We start from the raw sequence: 27,907 nt of genomic DNA on the forward strand, positions 1-27,907 counted from the left end.
GGTGCGGAGCGGAGTGGCTGCCGCCATGATCGAACAGCAGAAGCGCAAAGGGCCGGAGTTACCCCTGGTCCCCGTCAAGCGGCAGCGGCATGACTTGCTGTTGGGAGCGGCGGGGTCGGGCCCCGGAGCGGGGCAGCAGCAGGGGGCTTTGCTGCAAGCGGTAAGTGGAAGAGTAGTCGGCCTTCGGCCCTCAGCTCATCTTCTCTCCTGGGCCCCGCGCCGGCCTTCCCCCCCCACAGAGGAGCATCACGAGGATCCGCGTGGAGTTGAAACAGTCTGCTTTGTAAAGGCGCCCGACACCCTGCAAATGTGCCCTGTGCGCTTGCGTTGGAAGCCTCCTTTTTAGCGCCTCTCCCGCCCCGTGAGGTGCCGTTAGAGTTGTAGTTCATAACCGGGCCTAGGTTGACGACAACTGAGACTTGAGATCTGTCTCCAAACTCACTGCCATCGAGTCGATTCCGATTCATAGCGACCCCGCCGCGCAGGGTAGAGCTGCCCCTGTGGGCTTCTGATGCAGTCGCTCGACGGGAATAGAAAGCCTCCATGCACCTTCTGTTAAAGGTCCAGAGCAGATGGGTGAAGGAAGTGAATAATAGTTACTAATGTAACTCTTCCAACCTCCCTGTATGTCTTTGCATTCTCATCCTTATTTGATTTTCCCCATGGCATTGATGGCGATCCCCAGGTTTCGCCGTTTCCGTTCATCTTCCTTCCCGATCACTTCTGGTCTCCTGAGCTTTCTCCCGGAACAAATGCTGCCCAGTGGCGGTTCTAAGGTGCAGTACCTCCCTGGTGTCAGTTGTTCGCCAAGGCCAATCTACCAGTTGGCTGAAAGTTGAACCTTAAAGATAGTTCAATTCCGGGAACAATAGCGACCATTCGTTGAGCCTTTGCGTTGAGTGCCTTGTGTAATCTCTGGTATTTTAGTTAGGGACTCATATGGACCTATTTCACAGATGAGAAAAAAACAACCTAGTAAGTGAAAAAAAACAACCTTTTTTAAAAAAAAGTAGCATCTTGTGTTTTCAGTGAGAGTTGACACAGCAAATTAAGGGGCCACTGAACAATTTCTACACCATCAGTTGTGTGACATTGGTTGCTTTTCAGGCACTGTGTCAGCTTTATGACTTCTCTTCTGCTTCTGTTTCCAGAGGTCTGGCAAGTTTAAACTTTGAGTTCAAACTTGAGATATGTTCACACATTTGAGTTATGTTCCACATTTACCTCCCATTCAATCAGGAGCCATCGTTTCTGGCTCTGATCACAGCAGTCAGTGGTGGTAGCCAAGGACCCCCTAGCCCTGAGCTCCAGGCAGATGAGATTATGATTTGTCCATGCTGTCAGTCCTGTGGATCAGTTTCTTCTCTGAATCCTTGGTAGTTTTCATTCTTATGTGCTAGACCTGTAGAGACCAGTGACTATCGTAGGTGGCCACTTGCAAGCTTTTGAAGGCGTAAACTAGGACACAATATAAACCAAACATACTTTACTTTGCCAGTTGACTGAGTTGTCCTATGACACTATGGCCCTGAGCCTTTAGACCCCTTTGGGGGTCAAACGACCCTTTCACAGGGATCACCTGATTCAGGACAGTAGCAAAATGACAGTTATGAATTCTCAACAAAAATAATGTTGTGGTTGGGGGGGTCACCACCACATGAGGAACTGTATTAAAGGGTCGCAGCATTAGGAAGGTTGAAAACCACTGCTCTGGACCCTGTAAACCAGTCCCGTGAGGTGTTTTCTGCCCCGTGTGTGCTTTGTTGTATACGTGAGTAATCAAAGGAGCTACAGAAAGCTCTCAGAAAAATTCCAATATCTTGTGATCTCCTTTCCCATGAAGTTTTTGAACTCCCGCATGGATGGACACACATACTTAACCTATACAGCTGTCCCCTGCTACCTAAAGTAATTCTGTAAGTGCATTTCCTGGAGAAGGAGCTTGGCGACACTACTCTAGTTCAATGTACACGCTGCAACTTCTTTAACGGCTCACTGCAACTCAGTGCTGGTTTCATTTCATAAAAACACAGTGCCCCTCGGGTTTCTTTTACTTACCAAAAATGAAGAAACATGAAGAGAACCTTTTAAAAGCAGGAGATACGTGTATAAATAGACACTTACATCTATTTATCAGCCCACCCCTGCACACAAGGCAGGAGAAAGAGGGGGCTTTCTACTGTTAAAAGTTACAAGGGTAGTTCTACCCTGTGCTAGGGTTGCTATAAGTCAGAATCGACTTGATAGCAGTGAGTTTGTATGTTCTGGGGGTTTTTTGTTTGTTTGTTGCTTTATATATATAAGACAAAAAAACCAATTCACTGTCATCTAAACAATTCTAAACCCATAGCAACCCTGAAGGACAGGGTAGAACTGCTCCTGTGAGTTTCTAAGACAACAGTTCTTTATGGGAGTAGAAAGCCTCCTCTTTCTCCTGAGGAGCAGCTGGTGGTTTTGAACTGCTGACCTTGCAGTTAGCACAGTGCATTACCACTTTGCCACCAGGGCTCTTGTTGTAGTGGCACAAAACTCACTGCCATCGAGTTGAGGCTGACTCATAGTGACTGTGGGTTTCTAAGACTATCTGTTTATGGGAGTAGAAAGCCACGGCTCTCTCCCCTGAAGTGGCTGGTGGTTTCGAACTGCTGACCTTGCAAATCACAGCCCAACGCATAACAACTATGCCACCACAGCCCCTTTCTAGTGCACAGTAGTGGTTAAAACACTTGATGCTAGCTGAAAGATCGGTAGTTCAAACCCACCAGCCACTCCACATGAAAACTGTAGCAGTCTGCTTCTGTAAAGGCATACAGCCCTAAAAACCCGATGTGGCCATTCTACTCTGTCACTGAGTTCAAATCAGTTGGACCCCAGTAGGTTTGTTTTGGGGGTATTTAAACTTATATACATACATATATACTTCTACGCATGTATGCGTCTGTTGTTGAATAACTAGCAAGTCAGTTGCACCTTATAGTGACCCTATTGTGCACAACAGGCAAAGCACTGCCAAGTCCTGCGTCATCCTCCCAGTCTTTCCTATGATGAGTTTCCTATTGTTGCAGCTCCTGTGTCATTTAATGTCATTGAGGGTCTTCCTCTTTTTTGTTGACCCTCTACTATGTCAAGCATGTTCTTTCCAGTGGGCTGATCTCTCCCGGTAACATGTCCAAAATGCGTGAGATGACGTTTCACCATCCTCACTTGTAAGGAACAGTGTAGCTGTTCTTCCTCCAAAACAGATTTATTTGTTGCACAACCTTATATGTCATAGCATTTACCAAAAATGGCCTTTTATTTTTCCTGCTTCTTGGTGACATCATTAACCTTGGTCAAGTTCCATGTACTTCACCCACATCTGGTGTCATATTCCCCACCCCACCCCCCAATAACAAGTGTCTGCTATCTAAAGAGTAATCTCCCCTCCCCTCCCAACACTATCACTGGTAATCACCAGTGATTATTGGATTCATTATGTGTACTGATTGTCTCTTTGTAATAGTAAGGTCATAATAAAATTTGACCACCTGTGATTACCTTATTTCATAATGTTCTCCAGTTTCATCCATGTTTTATATATTTTGCCCTTTTTTCTTCGTGGCTGCATAGTATTCTGTGGACCACATTTTATTTATTCAGCGCCATCCATTGACAGGTACTTAGGTTTTCTTTTTGCTATTCTGTCATAAACGTACATGTACCTACAGAAACAGATTTTGAACCAAGACACTCTGGCTCCAGAATCTGACCTATGCTATTAACTACCTTTCTTATAAGGTATAGGTAGTGATCATACCTCTCCTACTGCACTTTGAGGTATACATGTGTTCCCTCGTTCACTGACCAACCTATCAGCAAATCCCACTGACACCACCCTCAGTATATATTCAGAAGTGCTACCACTCCTGTTCAAGCTATTTACTCATCTAGGATTATGGAAGTAGACAGATTCTCATTGGTGTTCTTGTTTCTGCTTTTATTATCTATAGCCAGAGAAGTCTCTAAAGTATAAACCAGTTCTTTATATCCTCTTCTGAAAAGTTTACAGTAGTCTTCTACTCAAGTAAAACCTAAATCCTTACCCGGTTCTTCGTGCACCAATCTCTTTGTTCACTCGCTCCACCCACACTAACTTCCATGCTCCTGCGTCACTCACAGCCTTGGCACCTGTTGCTCCCACCGCTGGGTGCTCTTCTGCAAATGCCCTCTGGACCTGCACTCTTGCTCCTTTGAGTCTTTGCTCGGCTACCACTTTGTCAGTGACTGTTTTCCTGACCATCTTCCTCTATATGACAGTAAGCCTATACGCCTTTGCTTTTCTCCAGAGCACCTAAACTAGTTGCTGTCAACCTGGCTTCCACTCACAGGGACCCTGCGCGTGTCAGAGTGAAACTGTGCTCCGTAGGTGTTTTCAGTGGCTGATTTGCTTACGTCTGTTGCCAGACCTGTCATCTGAGGGCTTTCTGATGGACACGGCCACCCTCTGTAGCCTTTCATTATCTCTCCCCTTCCTACTGGGTGAGCTCCATGGTTTATTTGGTTTGCTGTTTCCCTATATCTAGAACGTGCCTGGCAAGGGGTATTATTTGAATAAATGAATAAACGAAAAGCCACTGAAGAGATTTGGGGATGATTGGTAGTGTAGTTATTCTTGTTTGATAATTGAGCCTGTCAGCTCGGGTTTCGAAGAGAATTGCCCAAACCTAGGCTTAGTGTCCAAGGACAAAATCACACCTCCTATATTAAGAATAGCCCTTACTCTGCAGGGTGGTTGGAAGCTCCTTTTAATCCTGCATTCATTCAATGGGAAGGCTACTGGGAAATGCAGTGTTGCATGGTGTTGCAGTCAGGATCCCTGATTCACTATTGGAAACCACAAACATGGAGGAAGTTTTGAGAGTGCCGCTACATTGTAAGGATTAGTCCATGGCACGAAACAAAATGTGTGTGCATTGTTGAGTGGAAAACTAGTTTGCATGATAAAATTCCATGCAAATTATAATAAAACATTGGAGAAAGAACTCCTGTGGGACAGGTCTACTCTATCATATAGGGTCACCATGTGTCAGAATCTACTCCACAGCACCAACCACAACATTCCTAAAAAGGTATACAGCACATAATTTATTTATTTGATGCCTGATCTTTATCATAGTCCTTAATTACTGTGTAATCATACCCAAGGATTATTGGATATATTTAAGTTCTTTGTTTATAAAGTGCTTCTTTTCCCTTAAAAAAAAAACGCTGCCTTCTGTTCTCATGGGGAATAGATGAAGTGTGTGTGTGTGTGTGTGTGTGTGTGTGTAAGATAATTTCAGATAGTGTAAATACTATAAAGGAATATAGTATGGTTAATGGAATATCAGAACAAACAAATGCACACTTTCGAGCTGATTCAGACTCGTGGTGTCCCTGTAAGAACAGGGCAGAGCTGTCTTACAGGTTTCCAGACTAACTTTTGACAGGACTAGAAAGCCTCTTTCTCCCACAGAGCGGCTGGTACACTTGTGGTTGGCAGCCAGGAGCGTAACCATGATACCCCCAGAGATGGGAGTAATGATGCTATACCTGAGTGTTAGCCATCAAGGAAGAACTTTTTGAGTCAGAAACATTTGAAAGTAGCCAAACATGGAGGAAAATGTTCGGGGGAGGGGGGGGTCTGGTACCAAAAATGCAAAGTTCCCGTAGCAATATGAGTTTAACATGTTTGAGCCATAATTTAGCTGTGACACAGGCATGTTCCGCTGCGAGACTCCCGAGATGCATGAATGGTGTGAGAAGAGCAGAAATCCCACCTTCGTTTTGTCCTCACTCCCAGTTTGGCAGCCTCCTGGGCCTGTGGGCTGGGCAGCCCGGGCCGGACTGAGGTTTGCCGTGGGCAGTGGTCACTCTGTACTTCTTTCCTCTGTTTAGGGCCCTCCCAGGTGCTCCTCCCTTCAAGCCCCAATCATGCTGCTCTCAGGACATGAAGGAGAGGTGTACTGTTGCAAGTTTCATCCCAGTGGGTCCACCTTGGCGTCGGCAGGATTTGACCGGCTGATATGTAAGGCACGCTTTTTAACCTCTTATAATTGCTCTCTGCCAAATAGTGGTGTTTTTTTAAGTTGATAAATTCTGGAGGTGAAGCAACATGACAGACGGCGTAGTTGGCATAATAAGATGGGCAGGTGGAAATACTGAAGGATCCTGGTTGCGGACTTGAGAGGGTTTGTGTGGTAAAGAAATAAGAATTATGTAACTGGTTGATGAGTGCGTTGTTCTAGCTGGAGAATGTCTTCCTCGTGACGGCAAAGCTTGAGCTAATGTAGCAGGTAAGAAATGTAAGCTAAAGAGCAGCATTTAGGCAGTAAAGGGCATCTGTACAATAGTTATTTTCTGCTGGTGAAACTGTAACTAGTGTGCTTGACTGCTAGTAAGTTTAAGAGTCGCTGGATGGAAGCATCCAGATCAAAACTGGCAGTGAAGACATGACGTACATCCTGAGGTGCAGAGTTATCCGAAACCAGCCAGGACTCGTGCCATCTCACATTTGGTGACCCCCGCCCACGCCCACTTGTAAAATGTGCCTTATGGTAAGTTAGTGACATTCCTCTCTCCCAAACAGTGCTGTGGAATGTCTATGGGGACTGTGATAACTATGCCACATTGAAGGGGCACAGTGGCGCCGTGATGGAGCTGCATTACAACACAGACGGCAGGTGAGGCGGTTGCATCATGGGCAGGCAATGGTTTTACTTCTTAGCACTGTTTCACCTTTCGCCCTACGTTTTAGGTCACTACCCTACCCTTGTCATTGTCATCCCAAGTAAAAGGCTTATTGTTTCATATATGCAGTATGTCATCCCTGTCTTCTAACATAACACCAACCCAGATACATTTGTCTTCTTTTGAAAATAGAAAGCAAAAGGAAATTTTTATGTGTAGAAATTACCATATATGCTCAAGTATAAGCCGAGTTTTTCAGCACATTTTTTAATGCAATTTATGTGGTAAAATTAAGTGCCTCGGCTGATAGTCGGTTCGGCTTCTACTCGAGTGTATATGGAAACTTTTTTCCCCACAAAAAAGTGATAAGATAATTTTGAGGAACTCAAAAAAGACAGACAGCTGGAAAAATAGCCCATATTTATACTATTAAAAAAAAACAAAATAATCATATGATACATTTCCCTCAAGCCTTTCTTCTACTCAAAATTCTTTGGTTTTCATATATTTGTCAGAGCTGTGTAGAAGAGCTTGTGCCCTGCTTTTCCCTCATACTTATTCACCTAGCACACGCTATATATCACAGTCATGGTAATGATAAATAATTGTAGACTGTCTATTGATACTATAAAAAATTGGTTATATAAATTTCATTACTTCCATTGTTACATATCTTGCCTAGCTTTTTTTTAAGACTTCTGGCCTCTAAAATCTGGGTCAACTGGCATATATAGCCTTTATACATTTTCCTGTTAATATTTCCGTTAAAAAGTTGAAAGTTTTGCATCTCAGAGAAAGCGTTAGAATTGCATAGCTGTCGGGTCCAGAATTAGCACAGTCTGTTTTATCTCTGCAGCAACAGGGAGTGACTACATTTCCAGATCAAGTGTGTATGATATGTAAAATGTTATTTATCACAAAGAAGGGATAAGGATTCAGAAAACTACTCTTTTGGGTATATAATATGTCATGGGGCACAGAGAAGATTATTTTGTACAGCTTCATCAGGTAGCTCTTGTAAGATAATGTAAAAGGGTCTAAAGCCTGAGTAGAATATTTTTTTCTTTTTGAGAGAACATTTATTAAATCTTAAAAGAGACAAAGACACAGACATGTGATCCAGCCCAGGGAGGCTGGATATGAGGATAAATTGGCGTCCCAGCCTGAGTAGAATTTTTGTAGCTAGGGCAAGGCATCCAAGTAGAGATAATGGTTCATGTACAAAATCGTCAGAATCTTGGTGAGTAGGAAAGATAAATTGCTAGTGTGTTCCCTTATTTCTTTTGTGTTCTTCTTGCCTTCTAGTATGCTCTTCTCGGCATCCACAGACAAAACCGTAGCTGTGTGGGACAGTGAGACGGGCGAGAGAGTAAAAAGACTGAAGGGGCATACTTCTTTTGTGAATTCCTGCTATCCGGCCAGGAGAGGTCCCCAGCTTGTGTGCACTGGCAGTGACGACGGCACAGTTAAGGTGGGTGATGCTGTCCGCCTGAGGTGCTTTCCCGCGGACCCAATCTGAGTGAACCTTATCTTCTTGCCTTCCCACCTTGGCTGCACCCTCTGCTCCACAGCCCTTTTAGCAATTGCTTTTCAGAACAAACACTTGAAATTTTTCTCCTTTAAAAAAGTGCTCTTAATCATAGGCAGTGTTTTCCGTACTCTACAGAATAATAGAACACAAAACAATAAAATTGTTCCAACTAGATTGGGTCCAGGGCCCCGCTGTTTGCGTACTTGTATATGCAGTTTCGCTTTCTGAGCCTTGGGTTCTTAATGTTCAGGACAAGAAAAGAAAGAAGCAGACTGCCATCAAATCGATGCCAGTGCATAGCGATCCTGTAGGACAGGGTGGAACTGCCCCTGTGAGTTTCAGAGACTAAATCGGCAGAAATAGAAAGCCTTGTCTTTCTTTCAAGGAGTGGCTGGTGGTTTCGAATTGCTGACCTTATCACTGGCAGCCCAATGCTTAACCACTAAGCCACCAGTGCACCTAATCTTTAGAAGAGTGACCCAGGCATATTGCTTTGTTTGGGGATTACAGAAAAATGCATATGAAGCTCAATTAAGGGTGGGAACTCCAGGGCAGTTTTGGTTTCTGATATGTCTGCATTTCTGAGTCACCTGAAGAACATGATAAAATACCCAGAGGGACCAATATTGAGACTAGCAATGCCAGGGGAAAAGGGAGAGCCAATCACAGTGATCTACCTATAACCCCCTCCCAAGGGCATGGACAACAGAAAAGTGGGTGAAGGGAGACATCAGTCAGTGTAAGACATGCAAAAATAACAACAATTTATAAATTATCAAGGGTTCATGAGGGAGGCGGGGTGGAGAGGGAGGGGGAAAATTGAGAAGCTGATGCCAAGGGCTCAAGTAGAAAGAAAATGTTTTGAAAATGATGATGGCAGCAAATGTGCTTCACACGGTGGATGAATGGATGGATTGTGATAAGAGCTGTATGAGCCCCCAATAAAATGATGTAAAAAATAATAATACCCAGAGATTTAATAGGTATGGAATGCGCATCAGTATTTTTATATTTCTCCAGGGGTTTTATGTAGTGGGTCTCAATTTGGGAACCACTGATTTTGTTCACATTTTCATTTGTAAAATGAGACTAGAAATGCTAACTTGTCTCACGGGCACACAGGGCACACTGCAGTGCCAGCCTTTTTATTTGGGGGCATTAATTTTGGACGCCAGGGTGATATTTTAATGACTAACCAGGGTATTACTAAGTCACTGAACTTGAAAGTATTGCAGTTTTAAATGAATGTGCTGGTTTTCATAGTAAGGGTTATACCAACATAACTGGATTGTCTGCTTTGGAGAATATTTCTACGAAATGATTTCTACTAAGTGCAAGGTCATTTGGAGCTACATGATACTTTGCTAAGAGGAATGATTCCAGAGTTCAGACTTAACTTAGATCTACTATTGCTGGAGAGTTGTTTGCTTGTTGTTTTCATTATCAGAGGTGGGAGGTATAAATACCGGCAGGTCTAATAAGTTCTCAGCTCAGAAAACCAAAGTTTTTCTTGTTGGTAATAGTGAGGACCCCTCCTTAACACTGGGGTGCACTCGTTTTAAATCTACAGCGTGCCAAAACTGGCTGATCCCATAATGATAGTTTGGTACACCTTTTTGCATGGTCTCATCTTCCAGGGTGGACAGTCTATTCAGTCTCTTTGGTAAGCCACAAGCACCTTATTTGCTTAGGGACCCAGTCATTGCATGGAAGTCACAAAGAGTCGGTTAAACCAAACCTGCCACTGGGTCAATTCCAACTCCTAGTGACTCTAAAGGACAGGGTAGAATGCTCTTTAGCTGTGCTGAGACTGAATCTCTTTACAGGAGCAGACAGCCTCATCTTTTCTCCATAGAATGGCTAATGACTTTAAACTGCTGACCTTGCCATTAGGAATCAAGTGCTTGACCTACTATGCCATCCCCCATTAAGTAATTCACTGTACTGCATGTTTCCTAGGCTCATACATGGGCGTGTTGTTACATGTATCAGTACTTCATTCTTTTCTGTGGCTGAATGATACTCCATTGTATGGATACACCTCATTCTATTGATCCGTTCATCTTGTGATGAATATTTGGGTCATTTCCATTGTCTAGCTGTTATGAGTAGAATAGAATTGCTGGGTCATATTGTAACTGTGTATTAACTTTGAGGAAACACTACCTGCCTGCAGTGTTCCACAGTAGTTGTGCCATTTCACGTTTCCACAGCTGTCTGAGAGGAACTTACGTTGCTGCTGCTGGGTGCCACTGAAGTCACCTCTGGTCCATAGTGGCACTACATGTAATACAATGAACTGTTCTCCTTAATAAACCCATCTGTTGCTTGAGGGAACATTGAACCTTGACAGTCAGTCAGTTCCAGGCCTGAAGAGTAATTAAGGGCCATTAGTCTGGGTGAGATTCCATCGGTCTCTATATGACCAGTAAGCCTCGTCTTTTTTATAACTTAGTTTTCTTCCAAATTGTTCTAACATTTTATTCAGGGCCATCTATTATGATTGCTTTCAGAGCAGTGGGTAGTAGCAGCCTGGCATCATGGAGTTATTCTGCTCTCAGTACCAGCGAGGCTGAGGGTCGTCTGGCCCATTAGCCCATTGGATTATTTCCATACATTTCTTGTAGGGAAAATCTAGTGGTAATAAATGCCCTCAGCTTTTGTTTACCCGGGAATGCCTTGATTTCATCATCAATTTTGAGGGGTAGCTTTGCTAAATAGAATTTCTTGGTGCATAGTTTTTTCCCCTAGTACTTTGAACATATCACCTCCTGGTTTTCATGGCTTCTGATGAAATATCAACCATTCATCATACAAGATTCTTCATGCATTGTGAATTAGTTTGTATTTGATGTTTTAGGGTTCTCTTTTTGTGACCTTTGGGTCGGGTTTTCTAGGGAATCAAAACTAGGATATTTCTTATATAGAAAAAATAATTTTATATCGAGAAAGCAGCCTGACCCAGTCCTACTGAAGTCCATGGGTCAGATGTGAGCTGGAGCCCCGGTAGACTCACACAGCTGTAGGCCGATGAAGCCGCAAGGGGAAGCAAGAAGTGGGGAGATCACAGGTTGGTAGATGCAGAGGCACGTGGACCCAAGGTCAGCGAGAACATGGCAACACCTCCCACAATCAGCAAACTCAGACTCAGAACCAGACACAAAATCCAGGCAAGCAGGAAGGCAGAGGGGCAAGCAAGAGATCAATCCTCCAGTGCCCCTTATAAATAGGGTAACACCACCACCACCACCCCTATGGAGGCATCATTAGGCTGTGTCCTGATGGAGAGGTTGGATTGCCCATACCTTGACACAGGTGCACCAAGTTGACATAAAATCTAACCCATCACAGTGGCTTTCAACAGTATGATTATAATGTCTTGTTGTGGCTCTCTTTTATGCCATTTGGAGTTTATTGAACTTTTTAAATATGTAGATACATGTCTTCCATCAAGTTTGGAACATTTTCTAATGTTTCCTTATATGTTCTTTGTATCACATATTCTCTTTTCCTCTCCTCTGGAACTCCCATTATACGTATGTTGGTATACTTGATGGTGTCCCACTAGGTTGGCGCTTGTTCTCCTTTTTTTTATTTATTTTTCTTTCTGTCCCTCAAATTGAATAATCTTATATGACTCACCCTCAGATTCTTTATTCCTTATATATATATGTGTATGGATGGATGTTTTGTGTTTATCTACAGAAAAATCAGCTGTGTGCATTGGCCCAAGTTGAAGGAGAATTCTTTGGCCTTTGCTTTTCCCAGCTTGGTATGTGACCCACAGGAAGACCACCTGTTCAATGGAGTCCACATTATGAGCAATCACCACCAGCTAGGGCTTCTCGTTTTCTGCCTAAGTGCTAGCAGTATTAACCCTTGTACAAAGGACAGAGGTCTCTTGGGAAGGATGTTTTCTGAGTCAGCAGCTTTCTTTATAGCCCAGGCCTATAGCCTCTGCTGTTTCCCTCTCATTGTCTCTGATCTGGACATATGGGACAGCTCAACAGTTGATTCTTTGGTGGTCCAAGCCCTTGATAAAATGGTTGATTGATGAGGAGGAACACTCAGCTGCTTATAAAAGATACCCCTTTGCCACTTCAGCCAGATGTGGCAAGGCTGTTTGACAAAGTGGATGAGGTTCCCTTTTGTGTTGGATGTCTGAAGGCAGTGCTTCTCAGTCTTCCTAATGCCGCGCCCCTTTAATACAGTTCCTCATGTTGTGGTGACCCCAACCATAAAATTATTTTCGTTGCTACTTCATAAGTGTAATTTTGCTGCTGTTATGAATTGGGCGACCCTTGTGAAAGGATCGTTCCACCCGACAAAGGGGTGATGACCCACAGGTTAAGAACCGTTGAGCTTTTCTCCAACAGGATTCACCACATGTTGGCCTCATGCTTTGTGGCAAGAGCAGGGCCCTGGGCCACCTTCTTCCCTAGCCTACTCTCCTTTCAGCGTCTTGGGCAGATAGACAACAGCTGACTTGTTGTTTTCAGGCTCAAATCTGCTGTTGAACCCTTCCAGGGAATGGTTCGGTAATTCGTTTCTTCGTGTTATATGTAGCTACAGAAGTCATCCATTGGCTACCAAAGTCTTCCATTAGCTTAATAGTCAGCCAGTGACTCAACAGGGATTTCTTTAAATGCGTGGGAATGAAATTTTTTTTTAAAAACATCAATTTGTGTGTGTGTGTGTGTGTGTGTGTGTGTGTGTGTGTGTGTGTGTGTGTGTGTTGGGGTATGCCTTCAACAATCATTGAGGAAGATCAGGACACTGCTACTCTTTGCTTTCTGCACACGCACTAGAAGGTCAATGAGAAATAACTGACTGACCTGTAGGCACATGCATGGCTTTCTAGATCCCCAGAAAATGAGCTCTACAAAATCTTTTCTTTCCAAAACATCTTATTCCCCAACCTTTTCTTCTAAGCCTTTTGATTTGTCTGTTGTTTTCCCCCAGTATCCCCTGCTACAACTACTAATGTATTTGCTTTTTTTTAATGTTGATTTTATTTATTTACTTGGATCATTTATTGGGGGTTCTTACAGATATTGTAACAATCCATAAATTAAATTAGATCAGGTGAACTTGTACAGATGCTGCCATCATCATTTCAAAATGTTTTCTTTCTACATGAGCCCCTTGATATCAGCTCCTCTTTATTCCCTCCCCCACCCTACCACTCTTGAACCCTAAATAAATTTTTATATGTATATGTGCGTGCGCGCGTGCGTGCGTGTGTGTATAATCACCAGGTTTCCTTCTCCCATGAAGTGTCGGGGGAATGTACACTGCCAACTCTTGGTTACACGAGTGCTGAAGTATCTTTGCCAGTAAGGCTCCTTCTTGGAATTCTCTGCTTCTTTATTTTCACTGTTGTACACTGTTTAACGTCACCGTTGTCTTTTCTTTTTTAAATGTAAGTTTCAGCCCAACCGTAAGTTAAGCTCTACACTTTGAAAACTCCTGGTCTAATATCCTTGCTGCCCAAAAACTATACAAAGCAAACAGGCAGAGGGTCCACTCTAAGGCATGTTGTTTTAAGCATGTTTTTGTTAGCGTCTGACAGTTGACCTCACAATCTGTTCCCATGTAACAGTTTCTACAAGTACTGCTCACTGACGTTTGTTACGTTTTCCACATCGCATAACTATGTATTTAAACTTTCAACAAAGAACTCTGGAAATAGAACAGTTGAGTTGTGACCTGCTTCTTGGGGTGAATTTTACAAGGGTATCCAGAAAAGTTTCTCACTGAAGTTCTTTTTAGTGATATGCGCACCTCCTGGAAGTCCTTGGACTTAAGCTGTACTGTTTAGTTATATCTTCAGGTGATCTTGCTGATGGGTTGCTGTTGCTTTGTTTCAGCTTTGGGACATCCGTAAGAAAGCAGCCAGCCAGACCTTTCAAAACACTTACCAGGTGTTGGCTGTGACCTTCAATGACACGAGTGATCAGATTATTTCTGGTGGCATAGACAATGATATCAAGGTATGTTTAATGCGTCATACTTTTCTCAACTCGAAAAGGTGATGCTTTTCAAACTTCTGAAATTGGTAGCTTGTGCTTAATACCTGCTGAAAATAAGTAGTAACTTGCCCTGCCCTGTTGACTTCCTGAATCAAGGGTTGCTTTGCAGTTCATAGGAATGCCTTCAGAAGCCTGGCAGGTAAGGTGAAGTCCCTGGGTGGGGACTATGTAGAAATGTAGAATGTAGTCTCTGCCTAAAGACATTCCAAAAGAATTTTTTAAAAGCTTATGGCCTAATGAAATGAGTCCATTTGTGTTTTCCTGCCGTGGTCTTTCTTTTTGAGAATATGAGAAGGAACTTTTCAAAGCCTAGCCATAGCTACGCCTCCATTTTCCTCACGTGAGCAACGAGGGTAATAGTGGTGGTAATGGGATGTCTACCTTACAGGATTGTGGAGAGCAACTGAACTCATGCTTTAGAGTACTGGCACAGCAAGTGCCAGTAAGTCAATGCGGGGTGTTAGTTTGCAGTGGCACCAACTCTGTTTCTACTTTTTGATGTTCTTAAAGATCTCAGAAACGTTGGCCTCGTCCACTTTTATTGAGAGACTGTACTCAACTTCCTCTACTGAAAAACTGTACCGTATTCCTTTCTCTTGCCTCTTGCGGTCATTGTGGGTGAGACAGGGGAACCCTGGTGGCGCTGTTGGGTAGGCTTTGGACTGCTAACCAACCAAAAGGTTGGTTCGAACCCACCAGTTGCTCTGAGAGAGAACAGGAAGGCTATCGGTTTCCCTAAAGCAGTGGTTCTCAACCCGTGAGGCGCGACCCATTTGGGGATCGAACGAGCCTTTCACAGGGGTCACCTAAGATCTTCGGAAAAACACATATTTCCTATGGTCTCAGGAACCGAGACACCGCTCCTCTATCCATCTCCAGGCAGGTCCGCCCACATGCAGATACATCCACATATGAGTAGCTGGTGTGAAGACTGTTACCCATGCTACACCATGCTTCAAGACAAAAGTTCTTTTATTCATCATTAGAAATGAATATTTCACCATCTATAGTTACAGGTTGTTTTGTGATTCATCACTATGCTTTAATTATGTTCAATTTGTAACAATGAAAATACATCCTGCATAGCAGATATTTACATGATGATTCATAACAGTAGCAAAATGACAGTTATAAAGCAGCAATGAAAATCATCTTGTGGTTGGGGGTCACCACCACATGAGGAACCGTATGCAAGGGTCACAGCATTAGGAGGTTGAGCACCACTGCCCTAAAGATTTGGCAGCCTGGGAAACCCTCTCTAGAGTCTGGGTGAATGTGTGTCGGCGTGGTGGTAGGTTTAGTTTGTGGGGCTCTGGGTTCAAACCCGGCAGTCATTTCATAGGAGAAAGATGAGGCTTTCTGCTCCCAACGATGCATAACCTCGAAACCCCTGGGGGCAGCTCTGCTCCGACCTGTGGGTGGCTCCGAGTTGGCATGAACCCCATGACAGTGGGTTTGGGTGCCGTTTTTCGACACACTCTCCATTACCTCTCTGGGTTCATCAGTTACTTAAATGCCATTTTTCCTCGAACTTCTTTTCTCCCTAGACGGTCTCATCTTTTCATGACTTCAGTAGCCCGCTCTGTGCTGGTGACTCTCCATCCCATTCCAGATCTTGAGTCCCTTTGTGTAACCAGTTACACCACATCCCCCACTCGGACCGCACAGAAGTACATCAGAACTCACCTTTTCCCAAAATTGAACGTAGCTTCCTGCTCCTTTGTTTCCCCATGTAACTATTTGAAGAATGTGGAATCAGAACATAGGGACTTAATTAGATCATTTTAATAGCTGGTGTAGTATTTCCCAGAGTGAAGTTTGGGGTCCCACCGGCATTAGAATCACCAGAGGGCTTTTTGTGCATATGAAAGTGGGTTAGTGTCATCAAGATAGGATCGTTTTTTATACTTTTAAGATATTTTTTAAATGTACTGCCTTTGCTGTTTGTAGTTTTATGAATTTTAACATTTGCATGGAACCATAATTATTGCAAATTAGACTAAGTGGTTTTTTTTCCATTGCCCCCAAAATTCCATAGTTCTACTTGTAGTCTACGCTTCTCAGCATGTCTGACACTAACAAGCACTGTTTGTCTTTTGTACTCTTGGGAGGTCTTTTTGTTGTCCATAATATCATTTAAATAAAATGATTTAATACCTTTTTGAGACTTTTGTTCTACACACACACAAAAACATGTGTATATTTATTACACTGGCAAAAAGGGAAACCGCGATGCCCTCATCTCTGCTCTGACTCCAAACTTCTTACCACAGAGAATGTGACTGCTTCCTGGGTCTGTGTCCCCACTGTTCTTGGCCTTTCTAGACAGACAGATTCAATTGGGCTCTAGTCCTGGAGGTGTACCCCTTTCTAGGATTTGAAGATTTTTTTAAAACTCATTTTATTGGGGGCTCATACAACTCATCATCCATCCATCCATTGTTCAAGCACATTTGTTGCCATCATCACTCTCAAAACATTTGCTTTCTACTTGAGCCCTTGGTATCAGCCCCTCATTCCCTCCCTCCCCAATGAACCCTTGATAATTTATAAATTATTATTATTTGCCCGACATGTACCTTCACCCGCTTTTCTGTTGTCCACCCCCCAGGGAGGGGGTTATATGTAGATCCTTGTAATCGGTTCCCCTTTTCTACCCTTCCTTCCCTCCACCCTCCTGGTATCACCACTCTCACCACTGGTCCTTAGGGGTTCATCTGTCCTGAATTCCCTGTTTCCTGTTCCTATCTGTACCAGTGTACCTCCTCTGGGCTAGTCGGATTTCTAAGGTAGAATTGGGATCATGATAGTGGGCCGGAGGAAGCATTAAAGAACTAGGGGAAAGTTGTATATTTCATTGGTGCCACACTGCACCCTGACTGGCTCGCCTTCTCCACGCAATCCTTCCGTAAGGGGATGTCCAGTTGCATACAGATGGGCCTTGGGTCTCCACTCCGCACTCCCCCTCGTTTATAATGGAATGAGTTTTTGTTCTTTGATGTCTGATACCTGATCCCTTCAACACCTCGCGATCACACATGCTGGTGTGCTGCTTCCATGTGAGCTTGGTTGCTTCTCAGATATACACTGTATATCATACCTACTTGCAGTAAATGGCTTTTGCATTCTTGTTATACAGATTTGCTCTCACTCAGCGCTTTCCTGACAGAAAGGATGCTTATGGAGATGTAGACTTAGAGTCCCAGAGCGACTGCAGTTTTGCCCAGCACTACTCTTTCCTGAAACATTGTCCTTCATATTCCTTGAGGGTGTCTTCTGATTGGAGTTTTGTATAATTTGGATTAGTTCCTAGATGCCCTGTGTATTTTAAAGTTCTCATATACATCATAGCCTCGTGGTCCGTATCCTTCTAAAGTCAGAGGTGTTTAGTTCGCAGACATTGTCTTTTCCTGCCAGCACTTTGTTTTCAGGGCCTTGTGAACAAGAACTACGCACAGTGCTCCAGAGGCTGGGCGGCCTGGTCGGGATTCCTGCTTCCTTCATCTGCGTCGAGAGCTCCCTGTTGTGCACTGTGTCATATATCCTGTTTTTTCAACCAGAAATCTGGGTGGATACTTCTAATTTGCTTTTTTTGTTTACCCTAAAGTTTTCCATTTTAAATGTAGAGATTGCATTCAAATGCGTAGTTGACAAAATAACTTTATTATAGAGAATGAATGTATATTAAGGTAATTGTCAGAATTAAAGTATGATCCATAATCAAACTAAGAATTTATTAAAGAAAATGTTTTTTAAAAGTAGGAAAAGTACATTAATCGCATCATCCAGATTCCAATCCTGTTGGAATTTCAGTGTGTTTCCTCTTTTTCCAGACAACAGTATTTTTTGTGTAAACTTTGAGTCCCATGTTAGATAAAAAATTTGTATGCATTTTTCTTTTAAATACCAGCTGGGAGTTCCTTTGTGGTAACTCCCAGATGCGCCCACGGCTGCTTCACCCCTGCCCCGGCTTCTACCCTCCACTCAGGCTCCTTCTCCCGCTGCTCTGAGCGCACACACCCACGCGTGCCTCAGCACTGTGTGCGCAGATCCACTGTGTTGTGCGTCACAGAGCCGGCTTCTTTTGTTTCCTCACAAACTGTGAGTTTGTGGCGACCTTGCATGGAGCGCGTCTGTCGGTGCCGTTGCCCCACCCCGTGCTGTGGGCGAAGGCAGCGGACATCTCTCCCGGTTGGTGCAAGTGGCAAAGTTGTGTATAATGGCAAGCCCTTAGCCAACCTGCTGCTCTTCTTCCGTTCGACGTTCCAGACCATCTTTCTAGGCTTAAGCGTGTTTTACACAGCTGTAGTCGATGTGGCTCTGAACACCATTTGGTGTTTCCCCTTTTTGCTTCACAGCTTATTTTGTAAACATTTTTCTATTTGGTCTTCAAGGTGATTTTAGGAGCTGCTTTTAATAATAGCTACCAATTATTGAGGGCCTGCTATGTGCCAGACATATGCTAAGAATTCTATTTGTAGTCTTCGCATTAGTCAGCACAAGGAGATACTGTTACTCATGTCGTCCAGACGAGGAAACGCCGCGACAACACTTAGTGGCCCGGTGCCCACCCAGCTCCAAGCGACAGATGAGTTCAGCCTGGCCCAGAGACCCCACTCTGCTGTGTACCACTGCTGCCTGCATGAGAACGGGCAGTACTGTGTTGTTATGAGCCGTAACTTAGTAGGCCATTGTTTTCCTTGCTTGGCATTTATGTTCTTTCCAGCTCAACTAATCATCTTGCTTTTATTGCCCAGGCAACAGTGAATCTGTTTTTCTTATAATGAATGTTTTTCCTTGCACAGGCATGCATATACATATATCCATACATTAAAAGGAAAATTGTAAGCATCTACATTTTTACACTGTTACCTTGCTGTTGTTTATGTATATATGTTATACATGTGATGCTAATGCCTTTCTCAAATGACATGTTTTCTTGTTTTTAGGTACTTCTTAAAAACCAGGGTTTGAAAAATAACCTCTATTCTGTCTTTTTGTTGTTGTTCCTCTTAAGCTTTATCTTAATATTTGACATTCCTTATTATGAATCCTGTCAAACAGAAACTTTTGTCTCCTTACTTAGAAAGGCAAGAGGTTTTTCTTCTTTGACCAAAAATCGATATTTTGAAATACAGTAATAATTGGCCTAGAGCCAGATTAAGAAGGGATATCAATTCCCCAAGCAGTTGGCTGTTGCAGTTCTTTCTGTGTGCTCTTCCCCACGTGATTTCTGATAGTCTGGTTGTGTCCTTGCAGGTCTGGGACCTGCGCCAAAACAAGCTGACCTATACCATGAGAGGCCATGCCGATTCCGTGACCGGCCTGAGCTTAAGTTCTGAAGGCTCTTACCTCTTGTCCAATGCAATGGACAATACAGGTAACCTTGAGAAAGCTTGTTCTCCCAGCACCCAGCCGTGTCAGCCCTTAGGAAAGTGGGCATCCAGTGGTAGAAATGCATGCCACGGTAAATGAGATCCAGAGAAAGAGTCAGAAATGGCTCACAGGTTCCTCCTGGACAATTAGAGAAACGTGTTACAATGGGGTAGGCTTTTGACCCAGTAATTCAGAACCAAGGATGCTAGAGCCAGGGCGGCCAGCCAGTCTTGGAGCAGCGGTGCCCACAGCATGCATTGTCTCCAGGCATCCCTGTCTGCACTGGCAGGTGGACTGTTCTACTGTTAAAGCTTGTTCATCCAAGGCCCTGGATCCACATGGGACTCTTAGTGATTGGTTTGCTGAGAAAGATGAACCTGGAAGAGCTGTCCAGTACAGTTGAGTACCAAGCTCGGGGGAATCCATAGACCTGTTGATGCCCGACATTTTGCCCATTCTGACAGGGTGCCTTCTTCCCCACTCCAAAACCACTGGTGTGACCCAAGGCCCTCATTCAGACAGCTCCACATTCTTGGTGGACGCAAACAGGTTTGGGGCCTTTGTTGTTTTTTTGAGCTACATGAGTATACTACAACAAAAAGGAAGGTGACTTGGAATATATGCTCAATTTGGGGGAAGTTTGGGAACATCCCAAGAGAGAATTTTACAGACTTGTTGGGAACTACAGTGCATTTCACTGACGTTTTATAACTTAAAAAGAGTGACTCTCACTGAGTGGGTGCTCAATAAATACTTACCGAATCAGTGGACATCCTACCTTTCTTACTGGATTCTCCGCCCAGCAGCAAGTTTTCATGCCCGTTTGACCTCAAGAGTGAGCCCTGTTAGCCTAGTGGTTACCACTTGGGCTGATAACTACAAAGTCAGACATTCTAAATCACTGGCCACTCTGAGGGAGAAAGGTGAGGCTTTCTACTCCCGTACACAGTTGCAGCCTTGGAAACCCACAAGGCAGTTCTACTCTGCCCTATAGGGTCTCTGTGAGTCAGAATCGACTCTGTGGCATTGAGTTTGACCCCAGGAGTCCGTGTTATTTTTTCACCCTCAAGTATTACTCTTAGCAACAGCCATAGCCTACGCTAATGTAAAATAATAACTCGCTGCCATTGGGTCTATTTTGACTCTTAGTGACCCCTATAGAGCATAGTAGAGCTCCCTTTTTTGGTTTTCCCAAGAGGTGGATCTATAGACACAGAACGCCTCCTCTTGCTTCCACAGAGCAGCTGGTGGGTTCAAACTGCTGACTTGCCAGTGCCAGCTTGTTCACTGTTAAGGAAAGAGAAGATTTCATAAATACTTGTGAAAATAACTGGGAGTTTCTTGTTGCCGTGACATAATAAAATGATAAATTCATTATTTTTGATGATTGCTTGCCAACCTTTTAGAGCCCTTTCATACACGAAAAGACTCCAAACATTTGGTGGGGAAAGGGGTTTGAAAGATAATGGAAGTTTTCCACAAGTTTTTTGAAGTCCCTTGTATCTCCCATTTGATCCTTAAAGAACTTAGACTTTTAAGACAGAAGAAGAAAAGCTGGTGGTGGTCTCGTTTTAGAAAGGAAGAAACTTGGACACAGAGATCTGCCATATTCACCTAAGTAGGGGCCTACATATCTGCAGGCCTCCAGCTGCTGTGCTTGTGGCACGGCTGGCTCTGGTAACGTGCAGAGGTAGGAAAGGTCCCTGCTACGCTGGGATCCTAGAGATCGTTGTCACAGTTAGGTTGCCGTGGTGAAGCTGTACTGGATGTGATTGTATGGAGTTTGCTTAGGAATCACTGCAAAATGTTTTGCTGGAATTAGTATCACAGGCAACTTTTTCCCACGGCCAATCCCCAGCAATATGTTTGACTTTTCCCCTCCAAGTTCCTCAGCTTCCCTCTGTGCCGTAGCCCCTACTTAGTGGGCCTTGATGTATCTCATTCCCACCCTGTAAAGAAAGGACGCTCCCCCGTGGTCATTGCCCCTGCGGCATGTTGGCCCCTCTAAGCAGGAAGCGGGGTCTGTCCCTCTCATCGTTGCAGGCGGGTTCTCAGGCCACCTGGCTAAGCGCTGTCTCAGTAGTGGTTTCTTTGGGTTCTTCCACAGTGAGAGTCTGGGATGTCCGCCCATTTGCCCCCAAGGAGAGATGTGTGAAGATCTTTCAAGGAAACGTGCACAATTTTGAAAAGGTGAGTTCTGAGCGGCTGAGAGGGGATTGTATTCCAGTCACACTACTCGTCACCAAAACTGGGCTTGCCAGGAGTCCAACTAATAGAAGCAGAGAGAAGAAAGAAGGCCGTCAGAGAGGAGGCTGCTATGAAAAAAGTTCATGGGATCATTGAAGTAAAAGATAATGGAAATTCCCCCACGCATTTTTAGATACTGGTGGGGCCAGCCCTCAAAGGATGACTCTTGACTTTCGTACCCACTCAGTGAGATACTGCTGTTCTTGCGGTTAGCAGCCCAACGTGGGAACCAGTTCACCACCAGGGCTCCTTAGCCCTGCTCTTCTCTTCCTCCCATGGAAATACTGGCCCGCTGAGATCAGAGGTTATCGAAGAAACCCAGGCTCCCAGGGCTGGGGCCCGAGGGTCTGCTGTTCTCTCCCAGTCTGCATGGCTCCCCTCTGAGCACTGGCCAGAGGTCTGACAGAGACCTTTTTTCTGTTGTTGTTGAATCTTTTTTTTTTTTAATCATTTTATTGGGGGCTCATACAGCTCTTATCACAATCCATACATCCATCCATGTGTCAAGCACATTTGTACATTTGCTACCATCATACCTTTTTCCTAATCATGCAGATTCAGAAGTCAGTTCTATAAAAGCAGTTTCCCCCTAGTTTAAATCCCTGTTGTTGTGTGTGTGTTGGGGGGAGAGGGGGGAGCTGTTTGTTTGTGAACTTGAGATTTTGTTTTACTTTATAAATCATATCTTATATTTTGTTGGCTTTAGCAGTATTTTCATTTTCCTTCCATGTAAACAAACAAACAAAAATGAGTGAGTGTCAAGGTAAGTAGAGCAAAGGGAGCCGGCCTCCGTTTGTAAGCAGAAGAACATTTTGTTGCCAGATCCATTCTAATTCACCGTGTACTAAGCATTTTCTCTGGATATTGTGATCTAGTGTGAAATGACAGAGTGTGCTATTTGGGGGTGGGGCTGTCCCAGAGTGTGGGGTAATTGCCGATCCTCTTCGTGGGGAGACTGTCTATAAAGAAGAGTCAGTGTGTTGCTGTAGTCCATGGGTACCTGCGTGTTCATCTTGCAGAATCTCCTGAGATGCTCATGGTCACCCGATGGAAGCAAAATAGCAGCTGGCTCCGCCGACAGGTAAGGATTACTAGGTCTGGGGCAACAGAACAATGTAGCGATGCAGATAGTGTCTCATGAGTAATGCATGAGGGGGGGACACTGAGCTCCAGCAGAGCGAGAGCTGCACTGAGAAAGCAGGGTGCAGATGCCAAACGATGGGTCACACAAACACACACATCGTGTCTGCCCTCTTTGGTTGCATTTTTGACCCAGAGGGTAAAAATGCGCTTTGTTGCTGTTGAATCCCCTTTGCCATCCAAACAAAATGCAGACTGTGTCCGCCTTCCAGATTCATCTCCTGCCATCCTTCAGTCCGTTCAAATCGCTGTTGAGCACCCGCCGCCATCCACCATCCACAGTGCTCTGCCTGCTGCTAAACTCACTGGCACATTCTCACCTCCAGGCTCCTCTCAGACGCCCACGTCTCCTTTGTCCAAAGTCCTGTCTGTCTCCCATCCCCACCTGGGAGCGCCCGCATCCTCTCCGAGCTCCCTCGCAGGCATAGCTCGTGCTTTTTTCTGTGCCGTACTCACTCGTCACTCCTCTAACCTGTATTAACATGTGTTGCATCTTCTCGTCAGACAAACACAGTGAAGAACCCCACTAAATTATGTGCTCGTGTCAGGGGCTGGGCCTTTTAAACTCAAGGGAGTGCTTGACATATTCTAGGCAGAAGAACATTTTGTTGCCAGATCCATTCTAATTCACCGTGTACTAAGCATTTTCTCTGGATATTGTGATCTAGTGTGAAATGTACTGATCTAGTACTGCGTATTGATGTGCATGAATTACAGACCAGCTCAAAGAGTGGCTCTGACTGCTGGGTTGAGAGGCTTCAGGATGGATCTGATTGTTAAGTCAGAGGCGTGGCAAACTGGCATTGAGGTGGTTTCCAGCCCTGAGCTGGCTTCAGAGACAGTGAGGCTTTCTTTACATGTAAACTTTAACAACCACTATGTTCGGGTGACCTACGAACACGAGAAAATTCAATCTGAATAGGGGTGGTCAGATGCTAAGGCTTAGAGACTACAGATAAGGCTCTGGGGGCAAATCCTGGGTTTAGTGACCAGTAGGAAATGTCTTGGTCCTTCTTGAGCCTAGCATCGCTACCTATCAAAACAAGCACCATTATATCAACCAGAGCCCGTTCCTTGGCGAGTGAGGGCTATCAGCATGTTCCAGGGTTTCCTCCTTTGGGGGCTCTAATGCCACCTACCATAGAGAAGAATCACTTCCATTCTGTCCCACCCTTCCTGTTTGTGAACCATGCCCATAAACCTAAGGGCTCTGGTTGCCTTTGTTGCTTTTCCCCTCACAAGTTTAATGCCAGAGAAAATGGACAAGAACTGATAGAGTAAGAGCCATTGTTAAGTCATTTTATATCATTTTTATCAAAGATTCAGCTTTTGGGTTATATATGCATAAGCCTCTTTTTTTCTTTTCTGAGAAGAGCCGTTTTCTTCTAACATTGATCCTTTTTGATGTGCAGTGCCCCCGCCCCCCATTGTCCATTAGACATTACATGTGGACCGCTGGCTCGGGTCTGGGGGGAGCCGGCCTCTGCCTGCTGGGGCATGACCGGATTTCACAGGCCATTGCGCCAATTAGCCCAAGTCAGCAGCAGCCCTGTTACAGACAGAGATGGCTCCTGCTGAAGGGGGCACACCAAAGTAAGAAGAGGACATGGAAGCCTCTAAATTTAGCATCGGATTGGCAGCCATTGGGAGTGATGCCTTGCAGTAGACCCTTGGAGATCTGGGCTTCCGCGGGCTTCTGTGAGCCTAGGAAAAGTCTCCTTGCTTCTCAGCAAACTGCTTTTCAGTTTGGCCTGGATTTGGCAAAATCTGCCCCCTCTAGTCATATCACCCCTCCAGCTTGCGCCCCCTCAGATTTCCTCTCAGGGACTGCAGGAAGACTGGCCCGTCTCCACTATGGGTGAGATTCGTTCATTGGTCGGTAAGAGTGGGGTGGTCTAACTAAGGAAAGAGAGGCTTGGGGAGGTTCGAATATCAAAGTCTACTTAGGCAGTGAGTGGCTGCACTGACATTTGGACGGAGGGCTTTCTGACTGCAGGCCTGCACTCGTTTCACACTTGCCTTAGCTGAAGTCACGAGGACCAGTGGTTTGTGGCTGGCAGGAAAGAAGGCGTGGGAAGGGTGTTTGTGGACAGACGGGCTTCCTGTTTCTCTTCCATCTTGCTTGGAGCCTAGCCCTCGAGAGCTGAGCAGTGTAATTAGAAGCTCTTACTTATTACCAAACCAAACTCCCTTCCATCGAGTCGATCCTGACTCATGGCCACCCGAGAGGGCAGGGTAGAAGTGCCCCTGTGGATTCTCTGGACTGTAACTTTTGACGGGAGGAGAGAGCCTCATCTTTCTCCCACGGAGCAGCTGGTAGTTTCGAACTGCTGACCTCAAGGTTAGCAGCACAAGGTGTAACTACTGCACCAAGCAGATAATTTTCATGATCATATGAAGCTGGTGTCTCTATTTTAACCTCCTGCTAAAATGACTAGAGAGAGCAATATTGATCATCACAGGACCTTTTTTTTTTTGCCAGAATGTTTGAGGGTGGAAGGACAAAGGGCACGACCGGAACATAGTCAGTGTGCAAGTCACCATGGAGAAGTCACTATACTTCAGGGTCCTTGTCTGTGAAACAAGGGGGCTAGGCCAGCTGGCTTATGTTGGCCCCTTCTCAGTTTAGAATTCTGTATTCTGTCTGCCCATGGGTTCAGTTCAAGTTGTGGTTTGTTTATGTAGCAGAAAATCTCTGTTTCTCTCTGCACTACACTAAATGAAATATCGGTGGCCATCGCGCCTCATGGGGACACTACAGGACAGAGTAGAACTGCTCCTGTGGGTTTCTCAAACTAGTTTTTACAGACGTAGACAGCCTCACCTTTCTCCCACCGGGTGACTGGTGTAGCCAACTGCTGACCCAGAGGTTGGCAGCCCAGCTCGGAACCAGGGCCACACACAGTGAACTAAGTCAGGCACAAAAGGAGGACTATGTATGACCCCGTGTATATGTCATCTCTAGAATAGGTAGCCTGGAGCCCTGGTGGTGTAATGGCTATATGCCTTGGGCTGTTAACCTCAAGGCCAGCAGTTTAAAACTACCGTGAGCTGCTTCGAGGGAGAAAGACAGGACTTTCTACTCCCATACAAGAGTTCCAGCCACGGAGACCCACAGGGGCAGTCCTACTCCGACCTGTAGGGCCACTGAGTCGAGATCCTCTCCGTGGCAGTCAGTTTGCTTTAGGGTGTAGGCAAAGACCTAAAGGTAAGAGTTGACAGGTGATTCGCAGTTGGCCGGCCTTTGCAAGAATGGAAGAGGTCTTCCATTCTGTGATGATTGTACAATGTGAGGATGTAAATTAGTGCCACTGAGTAGTGTCCTCTTAAATGGTCAAAATAACAGTAAAATCTTTCTAAAAGCCATGCCTCTGCCCTACATCAGCGGTTGGAGTCCTGACCTTTGCCATGGTGCTTTGCAGGTTTGTGTATGTGTGGGATACCACGAGTAGAAGAATCCTGTATAAACTGCCTGGCCACGCTGGCTCCATCAATGAAGTGGCTTTCCACCCGGACGAGCCCATCAGTAAGTCTGGCCCAACTATGGGAAAGGGGGAGCGGCAAGAATGTCCTCAGAGGGGTCCTGGTAATACAGAGGTGGACATCTCTCTATGTACTTGCCATGCAAACCAGCAAGTATTGTTCTCCGTCTCAAGCGGACATTAGTTAGTCTGCTTGTGGTTCTTTCGCGTGTACTTGCTTCAAGCCTATGCTTTGATACTGTGGTTGAATAAAAGAATGTTCCTCAGTATTCAGAAATGGATTACAGAGCTACTTAAACTTTGTTAGCAAGCCTTCGTAAGTAAGGCCTCAAAATTATGGTGAACACTCTTCAGAACTAAGTGTAACAACCAGAAACAGCTGCCATCGCCATCGATTCCCCGCTTTTAGGGTGACTGAGGTCCTTTTCTTGGGCTTGACGGACAAGTTGTCGGCGACCCCATGTGTGCAGAGAATAGCTGCTATTAAGTTTCCAGAGCTGTGGCCTCTCCCAGGCAGATCAGGAGATCTGTCTTCTAAGACATCTGGATGGGTTTGAACCATCCGTCTTCTAGCTAGTAATTGAGCGTGTACCTTTTTGTGCCACCCAGGAGCCTCCTGGACTGACGGGGGTGTCAGGAATTAGAGCCAGATGATGTAGCTCTGAAATCCTCTGTCACCATCACAGTTGCACTCATGGTTTTGAAAGTGTTAGGCCTAAAAAGCCAAACAACGGTTTCCTGTACGTGGCGTTTAGGAGGAGGGACGTTCCGGCCAAATCCAGTTGCTCCTCTGGACCAGAATTGGTTCTTGACAGGAGAGCCTTTGAGCCTCAAGTCTCTGTGGGACTTCATTATTCCCAACTGTCTTCTCTGTTCTTTTTGCCTCAGTTCTCTCGGCATCCAGTGACAAGAGGCTGTATATGGGAGAGATTCAATGAGGGTCCAAAGCAGAAGACTCCCGGGCAGCTTGCTCATGAGACCGCCGATGGAACAAGTGGCTTCAAATGGTGCCCAGGCCGGCATCCTCCCTGTAGACCATGGCTCGTAAGAAACAGCGGGAGGGGGCCGCACTCAATGACCACATGTGTCTCATTCCACCAGGGTGGTTAGGCAAGCTCCTCTGGCCTCAAAACCGTGCCGGATTTTAGGGATGTTGTTTCTTTCTGTGTTTGTTTGTTTTAATAAGACTTCTTTAAATGGGCTGATATGGTCTCCAGTCGCCTTTCTACTCCAGACTGAAGACAGGGAAGGTAGCTGATGTTTGTTAGCTTTTTTGATTGGGGGTTTGGTTTGGTTTCTTTCATTCCGTAACAGGCTTGTATGATACTTCCTTCCCATGTTTCTGTGAGTCATTTTGTATTAAAAGCCAAATAGATGCCTTTTTACAAGTA

General features: G+C 44.9%; 1 protein-coding gene across 1 annotated transcript; it reads left to right on the top strand.

Annotated features, from left to right (window-relative positions):
• On the top strand, positions 1-27,907 carry SNRNP40 (small nuclear ribonucleoprotein U5 subunit 40). Its single transcript, XM_004705029.4, has 10 exons — positions 1-160; positions 5,917-6,046; positions 6,608-6,701; positions 8,014-8,179; positions 14,110-14,232; positions 19,531-19,651; positions 21,755-21,837; positions 22,914-22,975; positions 26,457-26,560; positions 27,405-27,907. Exons 1-10 carry the CDS (start codon positions 26-28, stop codon positions 27,452-27,454), a joined length of 1,068 nt encoding a protein of 355 aa, XP_004705086.1. The 5' UTR covers positions 1-25; the 3' UTR covers positions 27,455-27,907.

This window comes from Echinops telfairi, unplaced genomic scaffold, assembly GCF_000313985.2.
Source record: "Echinops telfairi isolate 266 unplaced genomic scaffold, ASM31398v2 ScPeMD7_7457;HRSCAF=8495, whole genome shotgun sequence".
NCBI lineage: Eukaryota > Metazoa > Chordata > Mammalia > Afrosoricida > Tenrecidae > Echinops > Echinops telfairi.

Coding starts and splice junctions, on each gene's coding strand:
- SNRNP40 (XM_004705029.4), top strand. CDS start 26: ATGATCGAACAGCAGAAGCGCAAAGGGCCGGAGTTACCCCTGGTCCCC. Junction 6,047..6,607: donor AGGATTTGACCGGCTGATAT/GTAAGGCACGCT, acceptor TCTCCCAAACAG/TGCTGTGGAATGTCTATGGG. Junction 26,561..27,404: donor CCACCCGGACGAGCCCATCA/GTAAGTCTGGCC, acceptor TTTTTGCCTCAG/TTCTCTCGGCATCCAGTGAC.